The 17560-nt window shown below is 44.8% G+C and overlaps 1 protein-coding gene across 5 annotated transcripts in view; it reads right to left on the bottom strand.

Annotated features, from left to right (window-relative positions):
• LOC124142268 (mediator of RNA polymerase II transcription subunit 23-like) overlaps positions 1-17560 on the bottom strand; it is a 54026-nt gene that overhangs the window by 28485 nt on the left and 7981 nt on the right. For 2 of the 5 annotated variants that reach the window (XM_046510623.2, XM_046510642.2), the window contains exons 8-17: positions 17343-17455; positions 16649-16744; positions 15357-15557; positions 13973-14059; positions 8095-8115; positions 7034-7236; positions 6187-6263; positions 4637-4805; positions 4012-4154; positions 2442-2616 (exon numbers count right to left, since the gene is read on the bottom strand). In XM_046510623.2, the coding sequence (XP_046366579.1) occupies positions 2442-2616; positions 4012-4154; positions 4637-4805; positions 6187-6263; positions 7034-7236; positions 8095-8115; positions 13973-14059; positions 15357-15557; positions 16649-16744; positions 17343-17455 (1285 nt within the window). The remainder of the gene's footprint in view (positions 1-2441; positions 2617-4011; positions 4155-4636; positions 4806-6186; positions 6264-7033; positions 7237-8094; positions 8116-13972; positions 14060-15356; positions 15558-16648; positions 16745-17342; positions 17456-17560) is intronic. The other 3 variants (XM_046510652.2, XM_046510662.2, XM_046510633.2) reach the window with 2 other exon arrangements.

The following is a 17560-nucleotide window of genomic DNA, read 5'->3' as shown; positions in this document are numbered from 1 at the left end:
TACTGCAAAGTTTGTGTTAATGTTATTGAGTTACAACTGTTGTAGCAGTTATCACCTTGTGGAACAGGGCAAAGCAAGATATCTCAAGGTACAACTAACAACCAAAGTAATTACTCCTATATGAACCCACCCTTCACTACCAGAACTGCACCTGCCCCAACCCCTCCACCTACCAGAGATGCACTTGCCCCACCGACCCCATCTACCAGAACTGCACCTGCCCCAACCCCTCCACCTACCAGAGATGCACCTGTCCCACCCACCCCCCCATCTACCAGAGATGCACCTGTCCCACCCACCCACCACACCCCATCTACCAGAGATGCACCTGCCCCAAACCCCTCCACCTACCAGAGATGCACCTGTCCCACCCACCCCCCCATCTACCAGAGATGCACCTGTCCCACCCACCCACCACACCCCATCTACCAGAGATGCACCTGCCCCAAACCCCTCCACCTACCAGAGATGCACCTGTCCCACCCACCCCCCACCCCCCACCTACCAGAGATGCACCTGTCCCACCCCCCACCCCCCCCAACCCCCATCTACCAGAGATGCACCTGCCCCCATCCCCTCCACCTACCAGAGATCCAGCCGCCCCACTCCCTCCATCTACCACAGGTGCCCCTGACCCACCCCCCTCCACCTACCAGAGTTGCCCCATACCCACCCCCCTCCACCTACCAGAGTTGCCCCATACCCACCCCCTCCACCTACCAGAGTTGCCCCATACCCACCCCCTCCACCTACCAGAGTTGCCCCTGACCCACCCCCTCCACCTACCAGAGGTGCCCCCGACCCACCACCCTCCACCAACTAGAGGTGCAGCTGCCACACACCCTCAACCTACCAGAGATGCACTTGCCCCACCCCCTCCACCTACCAGAGATGCACTTGCCCCACCCCCTCCACCTACCAGAGATGCCCCTGACCCACCCCCTCCACCTACCAGAGGTGCACTTGCCCCACCCCCTCCACCTACCAGAGGTGCACTTGCCCCACCCCCTCCACCTACCAGAGATGCACATGCCCCACCCCCTCCACCTACCAGAGGTGCACTTGCCCCACCCCCTCCACCTACCAGAGATGCACTTGCCCCACCCCCTCCACCTACCAGAGGTGCACTTGCCCCACCCCCTCCACCTACCAGAGATGCACTTGCCCCACCCCCTCCACCTACCAGAGATGCACTTGCCCCACCCCCTCCACCTACCAGAGTTGCCCCATACCCACCCCCTCCACCTACCAGAGTTGCCCCATACCCACCCCCTCCACCTACCAGAGTTGCCCCTGACCCACCCCCTCCACCTACCAGAGGTGCCCCCGACCCACCACCCTCCACCAACTAGAGGTGCAGCTGCCACACACCCTCAACCTACCAGAGATGCACTTGCCCCACCCCCTCCACCTACCAGAGATGCACTTGCCCCACCCCCTCCACCTACCAGAGATGCCCCTGACCCACCCCCTCCACCTACCAGAGGTGCACTTGCCCCACCCCCTCCACCTACCAGAGGTGCACTTGCCCCACCCCCTCCACCTACCAGAGATGCACATGCCCCACCCCCTCCACCTACCAGAGGTGCACTTGCCCCACCCCCTCCACCTACCAGAGATGCACATGCCCCACCCCCTCCACCTACCAGAGGTGCACTTGCCCCACCCCCTCCACCTACCAGAGATGCACTTGCCCCACCCCCTCCACCTACCAGAGGTGCACTTGCCCCACCCCCTCCACCTACCAGAGATGCACTTGCCCCACCCCCTCCACCTACCAGAGATGCACTTGCCCCACCCCCTCCACCTACCAGAGTTGCCCCATACCCACCCCCTCCACCTACCAGAGTTGCCCCATACCCACCCCCTCCACCTACCAGAGTTGCCCCTGACCCACCCCCTCCACCTACCAGAGGTGCCCCCGACCCACCACCCTCCACCAACTAGAGGTGCAGCTGCCACACACCCTCAACCTACCAGAGATGCACTTGCCCCACCCCCTCCACCTACCAGAGATGCACTTGCCCCACCCCCTCCACCTACCAGAGATGCCCCTGACCCACCCCCTCCACCTACCAGAGGTGCACTTGCCCCACCCCCTCCACCTACCAGAGGTGCACTTGCCCCACCCCCTCCACCTACCAGAGATGCACATGCCCCACCCCCTCCACCTACCAGAGGTGCACTTGCCCCACCCCCTCCACCTACCAGAGATGCACTTGCCCCACCCCCTCCACCTACCAGAGGTGCACTTGCCCCACCCCCTCCACCTACCAGAGATGCACTTGCCCCACCCCCTCCACCTACCAGAGATGCACTTGCCCCACCCCCTCCACCTACCAGAGGTGCACTTGCCCCACCCCCTCCACCTGCCCCATCCCTCCACCTACCAGAGGTGCACCTGCCCCACCCCCCTCCACCTGCCCCATCCCTCCACCTACCAGAGGTGCAGCTGGTTCTGGTTTGTCTGCTGGATGGTGGCCAGGGTGTGGAGATGTCCCAGCAGCTGGATGCGGTAGTGGATCTGGGTGTGGTGCAGCCGGTAGCTGAACATCTCCAGCAGGGTGTGCAGGATGCCCAGGGCGTGGCTGTTGAACACTGTCGGCAGAAGCTGACCTGGAAGGACAAGCATGCAGTGAATGGTTCAGTGCTGCTGTGAAAGGTATTTCAGTTATATCAGTGTAAGCTTGATGAGGAAGGAAAGCCTGAGGTGAGGTGAGTTGCATCTTCCCGAGGCAAGAGATTTAACTGACTCTAAAAATCCAGTTTCCACCCTTGCCGAACTTGGCTGGAATTGCTTGGCTCGATCGTAGCGCCACCAGTGGCTATTACGAGTCATGTCCTTTCTATGCCTCTCCTATTGACCAATCAGATTCAACCTCTCGTATCGCATGCATTTGCTTCAAACAAAATGGTGGCGCCCAGTCAAGACGATCTGATCAATAATCGAGATCTATATTGTGATAAAATGAGTCTTGAATCGCGAAGTGCATCAAATCACGTGAGCACCTTGATTAAAAACATGAAAAGATTTAGAAAATATCTGTTGACAACGAGTTAGCGGTGCACATACTTTGCAAATCCTGCAGTCGACCGAAATCTGCATGACACTTTACGAACCGAATTTCGATTTTGGTGCGCGATTTTGATTGGACTATGCATAAACTCGTTAGTCCTGCCAAAATGTAACTCCATAATACCAGCCTAGTTCGGCAAGGGCGGAAACTGGACTTTTATAGTCAGTTAACTCACTTGCCTCGGGAAGATGGGTGAGTTGAGGTGAAATGGAGTTTAACGTCACGTGCAAGATTTTTGCACTTACACACCGGTAGCAACATGCATGCATGCGTGTGTGTGTGTGTGGCTGCTTGTACTAGTCCGGACTGATGTCGATTTATAGTGCTAGCTTACTGAGTTACCATGCCGCAGTTTGACATGAATACCCCACTCAGACACAGTATATGACTCTGAGTCAACCAGTCCTTGTTTTAGCCCCTTAATGCCAAGCGCCAGGCAGGGTAACAACAAATACAAAAAAAATAAAGTGAAAAATATCCTTGGGTTGAGTTCTAAAGATTACAAAAAATTGGTAAATCATTCTGCCCCAATATATTTTGAAGAAACTGGAAGCAAGTATTCCTTGAAGCAAGTCATCCCTCAGGCCAAAAATTGGGAAGTATAAACCCAACAGAATTATTACCACTCTCGTCATAATCACTGTAACGTATGAATATTTGACAAAGGGGTTATATTGTATCATAGTTTCTTCTCAGAAAAGTCTGCCCTATCAGAACCAGAAAGAAATATCAACGTAGTCTGAACTTCCCAACATGTTCGGTTGTAAATGACATTCAGCAGTGTTTTTTCAACAATAAACCACACAAAAAATTCAAACAGAAAAGGTTTATGTCCTAATTATAGTTTCTTCACAGAAAAAATATGCCCTCTCAAAACCAGAAGGGAATATCATTTCAGGCTCCACTTCCTGAAGGGAGATAACTGGTGACTTACTGATGAAGCCCTTGATGCCAAGTGACTCGATCTCCATGTACACCAGCAGCCTGCTGTAGGTTTCCACCAGGGCAGGGGCCAGGGAGATGTTGTTCTTGTTCTTGGCCAGGCGGATCACACGGGTCACAATACTGTGGATCAGGCTGAAAACAAACATTTTCAACAAACCATGATACAAAACCAATTTTGACAAGCTGTGAACAACTGTATTCCATTGACTTTATGTAAGCCATGAAATCATGAGGGTCATAAATTCTGAAGATGAGGGATGACACAGGTTTTATCTGAAATATGGCCAATGTAATTTGACTGCTCACTGGTCTTAGCACTATCTGGTTCCTTTTGCACTGTAATCAGGCCGTGGCTTGATTCATTGGTCAAAAATAGCAACTACACTACAAAGTGGCTGTAAGGTGTGTGAAAATCAAGATAAACTTTACACCTAACTCAAGGATTAAATGTAACTTAATAAAGACACAATACAGGAAAAACACTACTCTATCTTTAAGTGACCACCATTTCTGGTGTTCCCGGAGGTGATATCGCTGGAAGATGGCACAATACAATAAAAACGTCATATGAATGATCCCAACATAAATTCCTGAAAAGGTTATGTAAATCTCACCTCATCTTGGCATGGACAGTGAGAGAGTCGAGCAGACTCATGGACAGGGGTTGTGTAGGCGCTGACGCCACGATGTTACCGGGCAACAGCGTGGTGTTCTTGTTGTTCCCATACACACTCTCCAGCAGCTTGCCCATAGGCAGGCTGAAGAACTCAGTGTTGGTGCTGTCTGCAAGGACAGGGGGAGAACATTAGTCAGCAAACCCGTTCTTGACTTTGAGTGAGTGAGCTCGGTATATATTTTTTTGGACATATTTTCGAGTGGCCTACACGTTATGCAATAATGGGCCTATCTCCTGTTGCATTCCACAAGCCAATCTCATTAAAATCAGATCTTAGTTCTCTGATCTGAGGACATCCCATTACGGGTCACGTCACATCACATTCATGTCACTTTCATCATCTGGTAAGCGACGCTCTGATTGGTCGGATGAAAGGTTGTTCTGACGTGACCCCTAATGGGATGTCCTCAGATCTTTGTTTAGCGGTAGCGAGAACTAAGATCTGATTTTAATGAGATTGTCCAAAAGCATACTTCCGGTTTCTTTTGATGCTCAAGGTTTGTTAGTATACTTGGATTCCTTACATTTTATGTTGAGTATGTATAAAGAGTCTATGAGATTGTGATGTAATTGGGTGACATAGTGGTGTGGTAAGTTTCTGGGTAATGGTTGCGAGAGGGATGGTGTGTTAGAGTGGGCTGATCCCATTGTGTTTCTGTCTGTATCGTATGTCAGTTGGATCTGTTGACATGACCAGGCCCATAGAAGTGGAATAAATCTACAGATTACTGTGTACTGTGTTCCCAATAATTTGAACTGTATATATATTAAGTGAAGATAAGATATATGGATGAACCAGTACTTTATTACAAAAGGAGCGACCTTTTGGTGTAGGTTCAAACCCAAGCAAATGATAAACAAAGTATGGTTGACGAGCATACATACAGGTATGAGGCAGTGTATATATATATGTGTTATCACGGTGTGTCAGCTTGATGTTGGACAGAAGCCAGAACACTGATGCAGACATTTACCAGTTTGGTGAAACCCACAAACATGGGAATGATGCTGAAAGCTTCAGCGCTACGACTGTCGTAAATATATGTTAAGGTATGGGAGTTACTATCACCTAAGCGCTAAGATTGCTTTGTACAACGGCACCCTGGTGTATAGGGTGGCATTCCTTGCCAGTTACATATTTGTGACAGCTTATGAACTATTAGGGGGGCGGTCGGGTAGCCTAGTGGTTAAAGCGTTCGCTCGTCACGCCAAAGACCCGGGTTTGATTCCCGACATGGGTACAATGTGTGAAGCCCATTTCTGGTGTCCCCAAATGTGATATTGCTGGAATATTGCTAAAAGCGGCGTAAAACCATACTCACTCACTCACAATGAACTAATAGAACACATAATCAGCATTGCAATACTGTCAATATCCCACACTGAGCAACATTACCATAAATAATAATGATACAACTACTGTGTTACTGTAAAATTTATGTATAGATATGTGCATGACATATTTAGTGTTTACAGATGTGTACTTACAAGCGTTGCACAGCAGGGCTATTTTGTAGTCACTCAAGGTGAGATTGTTGTTGTTGTTGAAAGTCTGTTTCAAGAATCTGGAAAACAAATCAGAGTAAAAAAAACCATGACTAAGTTTTGAATTTATCAATTCTTTCTGAAAGCTAAACATATCATAAATATAGCGTGACTTACACAAGATGTGTTCTCAGACCATACCGTGTTGGCATGACTTACTCACCATGCGTTCTTAGACCCAAGGTTTTGTCATGACCTACTCGAGATGTGGTCTCAGACCATACGGTGTTGGCATGACTTAGTCGGATTTCTTCTCAGACCATAAGGTGTTGGTATGACTTACTTGAGATGTGTTCTCCGGCCATAAGGTGTTGTCCTTGACTTACTTGAGATGTGTTCTCAGAGAATAAGGAGTTGGTATGACTTACTTGAGATGTGTTCTCAGACCATAACGTGTTGGTATGACTTACATGAGATGTGTTCTCGAACCTTAACGTGTTGTCCATGACTTAGTCGAGATGTGTTCTCGGGCCATAAGGAGTTGGTATGACTTACTTGAGATGTGTTCTCAGACCATAACGTGTTGGTATGACTTACTTGAGATGTGTTCTCAGACCATAACGTGTTGGTATGACTTACATGAGATGTGTTCTCGAACCATAACGTGTTGTCCATGACTTAGTCGAGATGTGTTCTCAGACCATAAGGTGTTGGTATGACTTACTCGAGATGTGTTCTCAGACCATAAGGTGTTGGTATGACTTACTCGAGATGTGTTCTCAGACCATACGGAGTTGGTTTGACTTACTCTAGATGTGTTCTCAGACCATACGGTGTTGGTATGACTTACTCGAGATGTGTTCTTAGACCATACGGTATGGGTCTCTGCAGCCTCTGTTTGTCACTCTCAGCCTTCTTGTTGAGGTGTATCCAGATGCAGGTGCTGGCCAGAGCGTGTGTTGACCGGGGCTTGGTCACATCGGGCATGGGGATCAGCTGGTCATCCGAGTACAGGAGGTCATACAGCTTCATCACAGGGAGGAAGTCAGCAAGCTGCACAGGTCGGAACAAATACAGACATGTCACACTTCACGAATTTAACCAGGTTTCTAAACTTAGTGTCCCCAGCAGACAAAAGGAGAAAATTCATTTTTGTTCAATAAAGTTCTTACTTTCTTAAATTCAGAGGTATTCTAACATTGTATTTTAAGATTGCATTCAATGCAAAAATATAAAACAGTGGGGTATAACCTCTTCCTCTTTATGAGTTCTGTAATCAGTGAAATAAAGGTTACTATGCCATATAAATAGTTATTCATGAATTGGAACTTCCAAATTGTGATGTTTTATAAATTATATGAGCCTCTGAGCAGGTTTGGATAAATCCCAGCATTATTGCTGCCATGTTACATGTACATGATGTATGGAGCATCTATATCTTAGAAATAACGTTCAAGGTGGAAATATGAATACAAAAATGTGACATCCTTTTTGTAAAATATGTACCCGTGTGACTCCCATGGTTAACGATTAGTTCCTCTTTACTATATCAAACTTAAATACTTCCCTTTAATGAAAATATGCAACCTATACCATTTCAAATGTGGAAATAATTTTCATCAACTATTTCGAATACTTGAAATACTAAAAGAAAACAAAACAATGTTAGAATGTTAATTTAAAATGATCAGAAAAATCTTTCTGACAACAGCAAGACCTTCTTGCATAAAGTGTTTCTCTGTCAACACAACAAAAAATTAATGGGAAAGATATTCTCATTCCTTGAGATTTCGTTCCCGTCTGGAAACATCAAACAATGACAATCTAATAGTGTGAAGCTGTTACGAAATAAACAAAACTAATCATGTAACTATCAAAATTAATTGTGTAATGTTTTGTGTGGATGCTCACCAGGCCCCCGCTTGCAACAGTCTGCAACATATACATCACCCTAATCATCTACACTCGTAGAATAGGTCTTCAGCAACCCTTACTTGCTGTAACAGGCAACTATACTTGTCGTAAAAGGCGACTAACGGGATCGAGTGGTCAGGCTCGCTGACTTGGTTGATGCATGTCATCGATTCCAATTGCGTGGATCGATGCTCATGGTATAAATCACTGGATTGTCTGGTCCAGACTCGATTATTTACAGACTGCCGTCATATAGCTGGAATATTGCTGAGTGCGGCGTTAAACAACAAACCAAACCAAACTAAACCGTCCTTGAGTGCTGAGAAGCATAACAGCCTTATAAGTTCACGCTAGTCTGCTGGCCCAAGACTACTAAAATGGGCTTAGTATACTACAATTCTGATGGTAGTTGTCAATGTCTAGTAACATTGGAGGGTCATGACACTTTGCCAGTTTTCCATGCTTTGATTTTGGCACAATTGTCTAGGACTAGCTACAAACCAGAAGGACTAATGACATAATTGTGCACTAGTCCTCTTGACTTAAACAATGAATGTCTGCGATAATGTAGTTAAGATGGGAGAAAAGTGAGTAGGGTTCTAAGCAGCTTTTAGAAATATTCCAGCCATGTCAATACAGGGAACAGACATTGTACCTATAGAGGGAATAAAACTCAGGACTTCCGTGAGACAAGCAACAGCCTTTACAAGTATTTATTGGTACATATCTCAGACAGAGCAGCTGTTGTGGCAAAGGTCTGCCGACCGAGTCCTACTAGATCATATCCTGGGTATCCAAGACAGCTGGCTTTAACCCACAACACTGTGTATACAAAGACATATCCTTGACTGCTGGCTTTAACACAGAACACTGAGTATACCAAGACACACCCCAGACTGCTGGCTTTAACCCACAACACTGTGTATACCAAGACATATCCTAGAATGCTGGCTTTAACACACAACATTGTGTATGCCAAGACATATCCTAGACAGCTGGCTTTAACCCACAACACTGAGTATACCAAGACATACCCTAGACAGCTGGCTTTAACACACAACATTGTGTATACCAAGACATATCCTAGACTGCTGGCTTTAACCCACAACACTGTGTATACCAAGACATATCCTAGACTGCTGGCTTTAACCCACAACACTGTGTATGCCAAGACATATCCTAGACAGCTGGCTTTAACCCACAACACTGAGTATACCAAGACACACCCCAGACTGCTGGCTTTAACCTACAACACTGTGTATACCAAGACATACCCTGGACTGCTGGCTTTAACCCACAACACTGTGTATACCAAGACATATCCTAGACAGCTGGCTTTAACCCACAACACTGAGTATACCAAGACACACCCCAGACTGCTGGCTTTAACCTACAACATTGTGTATACCAAGACATACACTAGACTGCTGGCTTTAACCCACAACACTGTGTATACCAAGACATATCCTAGACTGCTGGCTTTAACCTACAACACTGTGTATACCAAGACATATCCTAGACTGCTGGCTTTAACCCACAACACTGTGTATACCAAGACATATCCTAGACTGCTGGCTTTAACCCACAACACTGTGTATACCAAGACATATCCTAGACTGCTGGCTTTAACACACAACACTGTGTATACCAAGACATATCCTAGACTGCTGGCTTTAACCCACAACACTGAATATACCAAGACACACCCCAGACTGCTGGCTTTAACACACAACACTGTGTATACCAAGACACACCCTAGACTGCTGGCTTTAACCCACTACACTGTGTATACCAAGACATATCCTAGACTGCTGGCTTTAACCAACTACACTGTGTATACCAAGACATGTCCTAGACTGCTGGCTTTAACCCACAACACTGTGTATACCAAGACACACCCCAGACTGCTGGCTTTAACACACAACATTGTGTATACCAAGATATATCCTAGACTGCTGGCTTTAACCCACAACACTGAGTATACCAAGACATTTCCTTGACTGCTGGCTTTAACCCACAACACTGTGTATACCAAGACATATCCTAGACAGCTGGCTTTAACCCACAACACTGAGTATACCAAGACACACCCCAGACTGCTGGCTTTAACCTACAACACTGTGTATACCAAGACATATCCTAGACTGCTGGCTTTAACCCATAACACTGAGTATACCAAGACATACACTAGACTGCTGGCTTTAACCAAAACAACACTGTGTATACCAAGACATACCCTAGACTGCTGGCTTTAACCCACAACACTGAGTATACCAAGACATACCCAAGACTGCTGGCTTTAACCCACAACACTGTGTATACCAAGACATATCCTAGACTGCTGGCTTTAACCCACAACACTGTGTATACCAAGACATATCCTAGACTGCTGGCTTTAACCCACTACACTGTGTATACCAAGACATACCCTAGACTGCTGGCTTTAACCCACTACACTGTGTATACCAAGACATACCCAAGACTGCTGGCTTTAACCCACTACACTGTGTATACCAAGACATACCCAAGACTGCTGGCTTTAACCCACTACACTGTGTATACCAAGACATATCCTAGACTGCTGGCTTTAACCCACAACACTGTGTATACCAAGACATATCCTAGACTGCTGGCTTTAACCCACAACACTGTGTATACCAAGACATATCCTAGACAGCTGGCTTTAACCCACAACACTGTGTATACCAAGACATATCCTAGAATGCTGGCTTTAACCCACAACACTGTGTATACCAAGACATATCCTAGACAGCTGGCTTTAACACAGAACACTGAGTATACCAAGACATATCCTAGACTGCTGGCTTTAACACACAACACTGTGTATACCAAGACATATCCTAGACTGCTGGCTTTAACCCACAACACTGTGTATACCAAGACATATCCTAGACAGCTGGCTTTAACCCACAACACTGTGTATACCAAGACATATCCTAGAATGCTGGCTTTAACCCACAACACTGTGTATACCAAGACATATCCTAGACAGCTGGCATTAACACAGAACACTGAGTATACCAAGACATATCCTAGACTGCTGGCTTTAACCCACAACACTGTGTATACCAAGACATATCCTAGACTGCTGGCTTTAACCCACAACACTGTGTATACCAAGACATATCCTAGACTGCTGGCTTTAACCCACAACACTGTGTATACCAAGACATATCCTAGACAGCTGGCTTTAACCCACAACACTGTGTATACCAAGACATATCCTAGAATGCTGGCTTTAACCCACAACACTGTGTATACCAAGACATATCCTAGACAGCTGGCTTTAACCCACAACACTGAGTATACCAAGACATATCCTAGACTGCTGGCTTTAACACACAACACTGTGTATACCAAGACATATCCTTGACTGCTGGCTTTAACCCACAACACTGTGTATACCAAGATATATCCTAGACTGCTGGCTTTAACCCACAACACTGAGTATACCAAGACATATCCTAGACTGCTGGCTTTAACCCACAACACTGTGTATACCAAGACATATCCTGGACTGCTGGCTTTAACCCACAACACTGTGTATACCAAGACATCAGTAGACTGCTGGCTTTAACACACAACACTGTGTATACCAAGACATACACTAGACTGCTGGCTTTAACCCACTACACTGTGTATACCAAGACATACCCTAGACAGCTGGCTTTAACCCACAACACTGTGTATACCAAGACATACCCTAGACAGCTGGCTTTAACCCACAACACTGTGTATACCAAGACATCAGTAGACTGCTGGCTTTAACCCACAACACTGTGTATACCAAGACATCAGTAGACAGCTGGCTTTAACCAAAACAACACTGTGTATACCAAGACATACACTAGACTGCTGGCTTTAACCCACAACACTGTGTATACCAAGACATATCCTAGACTGCTGGCTTTAACCTACAACACTGTGTATACCAAGACATACACTAGACTGCTGGCTTTAACCTACAACACTGTGTATACCAAGACATATCCTAGACTGCTGGCTTTAACCCACAACACTGTGTATACCAAGACATATCCTGGACTGCTGGCTTTAACCCACAACACTGTGTATACCAAGACATCAGTAGACTGCTGGCTTTAACCCACAACACTGTGTATACCAAGACATACACTAGACTGCTGGCTTTAACCCACTACACTGTGTATACCAAGACATACCCTAGACAGCTGGCTTTAACCCACAACACTGTGTATACCAAGACATACCCTAGACAGCTGGCTTTAACCCACAACACTGTGTATACCAAGACATCAGTAGACTGCTGGCTTTAACCCACAACACTGTGTATACCAAGACATCAGTAGACAGCTGGCTTTAACCCACAACACTGTGTATACCAAGACATACACTAGACTGCTGGCTTTAACCTACAACACTGTGTATACCAAGACATACCCTAGGCTGCTGGCTTTAACCCACTACACTGTGTATACCAAGACATATCCTAGACAGCTGGCTTTAACCCACAACACTGTGTATACCAAGACATACCCTAGACTGCTGGCTTTAACCCACAACACTGTGTATACCAAGACACACCCCAGACTGCTGGCTTTAACCCACAACACTGTGTATACCAAGACACACCCCAGACTGCTGGCTTTAACCCACAACACTGTGTATACCAAGACATACACTAGACTGCTGGCTTTAACCAAAACAACACTGTGTATACCAAGACATATCCTAGACTGCTGGCTTTAACCAAAACAACACTGTGTATACCAAGACATATCCTAGACTGCTTGCCTTAACCCATAACACTGTGTATACCAAGACATATCCTAGACTGCTGGCTTTAACCCACAACACTGTGTATACCAAGACATATCCTAGACAGCTGGCTTTAACCCACAACACTGAGTATACCAAGACATATCCTAGACTGCTGGCTTTAACCCACAACACTGTGTATACCAAGACATATCCTAGACTGCTGGCTTTAACCAAAACAACACTGTGTATACCAAGACATCAGTAGACTGCTGGCTTTAACCAAAACAACACTGTGTATACCAAGACATACACTAGACTGCTGGCTTTAACCAAAACAACACTGAGTATACCAAGACATACACTAGACTGCTGGCTTTAACCCACAACACTGTGTATACCAAGACATACCCTAGACTGCTGGCTTTAACCAAAACAACACTGTGTATACCAAGACATCAGTAGACTGCTGGCTTTAACCAAAACAACACTGTGTATACCAAGACATACACTAGACTGCTGGCTTTTACCAAAACAACACTGAGTATACCAAGACATACACTAGACTGCTGGCTTTAACCCATAACACTGTGTATACCAAGACACACCCCAGACTGCTGGCTTTAACCCACAACACTGTGTATACCAAGACATACACTAGACTGCTGGCTTTAACCCACAACACTGAGTATACCAAGACATATCCTAGACTGCTGGCTTTAACCCACTACACTGTGTATACCAAGACACACCCTAGACTGCTGGCTTTAACCCACAACACTGAGTATACCAAGACACACCCTAGACAGCTGGCTTTAACCCACTACACTGTGTATACCAAGACATACCCTAGACTGCTGGCTTTAACCCACTACACTGTGTATACCAAGACACACCCTAGACTGCTGGCTTTAACCCACAACACTGAGTATACCAAGACACACACTAGACTGCTGGCTTTAACCCACAACACTGTGTATACCAAGACATATCCTAGACTGCTGGCTTTAACCCACTACACTGTGTATACCAAGACATACCCTAGACTGCTGGCTTTAACCCACTACACTGTGTATACCAAGACATATCCTAGACTGCTGGCTTTAACAATACTTACAGGGTTTTTCTGTATGCTGCCTGAGATGAACTGCAACAGAACCCACATCAGGTGGTCTCGCCCCTTCTTTAGGTTCTTTCCTTTCAGCTGAAACAGGAGAGATGGGACAGTAAGGCAATGTCCTGAGTTGCACAAGGTCACGCTTGTCTACAGTGTGTCTAACCTATAGTGGACAAGTACTGGACAAGTTATATGATAACTGGGAAGTATAAAGAGTTACCACAGTAAAGCAACCAAGCCAAATTTATTTGACTAAAGGATATGTGCACATTATACCTATTCTTCAAGTTAAACTTAGAACTAATTTCTAAAAGAAAAAACGGCACATAGACAGGTCTTATGGTAAACTGGAGCCTTTTGGTAGTTTAGGATTTTTAAAAAAATATATTTTTCAAGATTTTATGGCAATGACTTTGATTTAGACTGAAAATGGCGGTAGTGCTCGTTTCCAGAGGGCTCATGCCTTGCACAAAACCAGAGATATCATATTGGAAAGGAATATGAGTATTTCATGCTTGTTGTATATGTAGCAATATCATTTGAATCAGATCTTGGTTCTCGCTATCGCATAACAAAGATCTGAGGACATCCCATTACAGTCACATCAGAACAACCTTTCATACGACCAATCAAAGCATCGCTTACCAGATCATGAAAGTGACAGTCTGAATGTGTTCTCTAATCATGAAAATTTGAAAACGTTAACACAGGGTATTCCGAATGACAGTTACGTCCCGTAAAACTGATTCCGTCAAAAGTACCATCTATCTCTCGCTTCCGTGGGATAAACATTTGAATGGAGGACGCGTTGCACAGTATGTCGGAAGCACTGCTATACAATCTCAACCATATATTAGACATTCAGGAAATGTTCGTTTGTTCAGTTTTTAAAATTTTAATTGAGGACTGTGTCAACATATTTTTCAAACGTAGTCTGAAATGGATGTCGCCAGGTTGAAATGAATGCCGTAAAGCTCGAGAAAGCTGCTTTCTAATTGGCTGATGTCGACTTCTTGTTAGTCATTTCAGTGGTCAATCAAAGTTTGCAAAAGGTCGTTCTGACACGACCCGTAATGGCATGTCCTCAGATCTTTGATTAGCTTTGATTAGAACTTTGATCTGATTTAAATGAGATTGTATATGTAGTAACCTTCCAAGAAAGAACAAATGAAATATTGTACAATAACAACAACTTTTGAGTCTAATGTTTGGACTGCTCGATGAGAAGTAAAGTGAGGGTTCAAGTGGAGGTAACTCTGATTGGTGAGCTGGTGTTGTGGAGAGGGCCCCCTTGGTGGAGAGGCACATTTAGGGTTCTGTGTAATGGGATCAAAGAGAGAAGGAACTTGCTCTAGGTATAAGAAATAATATAAGATTTACACACCTTTTCATACAGGGACATGACCATGTGGGGAAAGCTTGCAAACTGGAACAACACAAAGTATATCAACTGACTAGATAGGTGTTGCCATAGCAACTGACTCAACCCAGCATCGTCGTTGACACCTTCAGATTCTGATCTCTCCATTGCCACGACAACCAGATCCACAAGCTGGTCCTCAAGAACTTCACAGCGTTGCTTGGCCTGATACAGAACATTTAAAGGACTTGAATGCAATACTGTGACTACTGATAGCGAATCATTGCATAATGAACATGAGTGAGTGAGTATGCTTTTACGCCGCTTTTAGCAATATTCCAGCAATATCACGGCGGGGGACACCAGAAATGGGCTTCAAACATTGTACCCTTGTTGTGAATCAAACCCGGGTCTTCGGTGTGACGAGCGAACGCTTAAACCACCAGGCTACCCCACCGCCCCCATAATGAACATGAACTGGTGCATGCTGGAGTCTAATAACTGGTTTTATTAACAAACCTTCAAGCAAAAAGAAAAACAATCCATGCTGTTTGTCTAAATTGAAAGATTAGTGAGTGGGTATGATTTTACGCTGCTTTTAGCAATATTCCAGCAATATTCCAGCAATACCATTGTGTGGACACCAGACATGGCTTCATACATAGTACCCATGTGGGAAATTGAACCCGGGTCTTTGATACAGTTGTGGAACTTCGTCGTGGGTTTTTACTCACAAGTTTATCCTGATTATGCACAACACCAATACCCATGAATCTCCCCAAAGTGGAAAATGTCTGAAGACAGGCTTTACTCCCACATTAAGCTGAAATATTGCAGTGTTAATCACAGTTCAGTGACTCACCAAAACCAGACAATATTCATCTGTAAACATCCAAGTAATATCAAAACATTGGATAAATAAACTGACAAAAATATTGTCACGTACTCATAACAGATGGGTGTGAACATCTTTAAAAGATAAAATACACATAATACTAAATGATACAGTGTAGATATTTCAGTGAGAACTTATGTTTTTCAACTTGAATAGATGCCCCAGCAACCCATGCTTGCCGCAAAAGGCAACTGTGCTTGTCGTAAGACTAAGAGACGACTATTGGGATCGGTTGGTCAGGCTTGCTGACTTGGTTGATGCATATCATCATATCACAATTGAGTAGATCCATGCTCATGCTGTCAATCACTGGACTGTCTGGTCCAGACCCGATTATTTAGAGACCGCCATCATATAGCTCGAATATTGCTGAGTGAGGCGTTAAACAACAAACAAACAAACAAAAACACGAGCTGCTGACCTGTTTGTTGAGGCCCAGCATGTTGCACACCATCTCACGGGAGTAGGGCTGCTCCAACACGTATCTCAGCAGGTTTGTCTGGGGGTCCTGAATAGCCTGCCGGGATAACATGGATGTCACACGGCCAATGTTCTTAAACCTTTTACTCAAGGACTCAGATACCAAAACCAAAGAAAAACAATAAACTGGCAAACCAAACAGTGCAGTTTTTAATGTTTCCTTGATGAATGAATCAATGAATTTGAAATAAAATCTCTGTTAACTTTACCGGATTCTCTATTTCACCATGCTTCTGATTTTTGAGATCATGTTTTATGTTTATCATTTCAGAATGTAATTTAGGATCTGATTGTGGTATTTTGGGAGTTGAGGGTTACTAAGACCAAAAGGCTTCAATACATGTTTACATCTTGATTTAAAATGGACATACACTCATAATTGTCACTTCATCTCTTTATTGTTTTAACAAACCATGTTCAAAAACTTAAATCAAATAACAGCTAAAATCAAAAACTGACAAAATCATGAACCAGCACAACAAGACTATTTTAGAGCTCTCATTATTCGTTACACTTCCAAAGTAATAGTGTCATCAATTTTATCTGAAAGGTCAGCTGCAGATACAAAACTAGTTCCAAAAAATACACAATGCAAGAATAATTCACGTAAAATATAAGTAAGTAGTTTAACTTGCCTTGTCGTAGGGCAGCGGCCCACTGAGATGGAAGCGAAGTGTCGTGGTATTGAGACGCCAGACATTATTCATGGACATGGAGTGCCCTACCACTGGCAGAAGGTGACTTCGCCCTGGGATACAAGAAACACATTGTATTGTTTTCTTGAATGTTTCACATCATGGTTGGTTGGTTTGTTGTTTAACGCCGCACTCAGCAATATTCCAGCAATATGACG

This window comes from Haliotis rufescens, unplaced genomic scaffold, assembly GCF_023055435.1.
Source record: "Haliotis rufescens isolate VD_foot unplaced genomic scaffold, xgHalRufe1.0.p SCAF_2, whole genome shotgun sequence".
Classification (NCBI taxonomy): domain Eukaryota; kingdom Metazoa; phylum Mollusca; class Gastropoda; order Lepetellida; family Haliotidae; genus Haliotis; species Haliotis rufescens.
The sequence above is the reverse complement of the archived record's forward strand: the minus strand, read 5'-3'. Positions and strand labels throughout refer to the sequence as shown.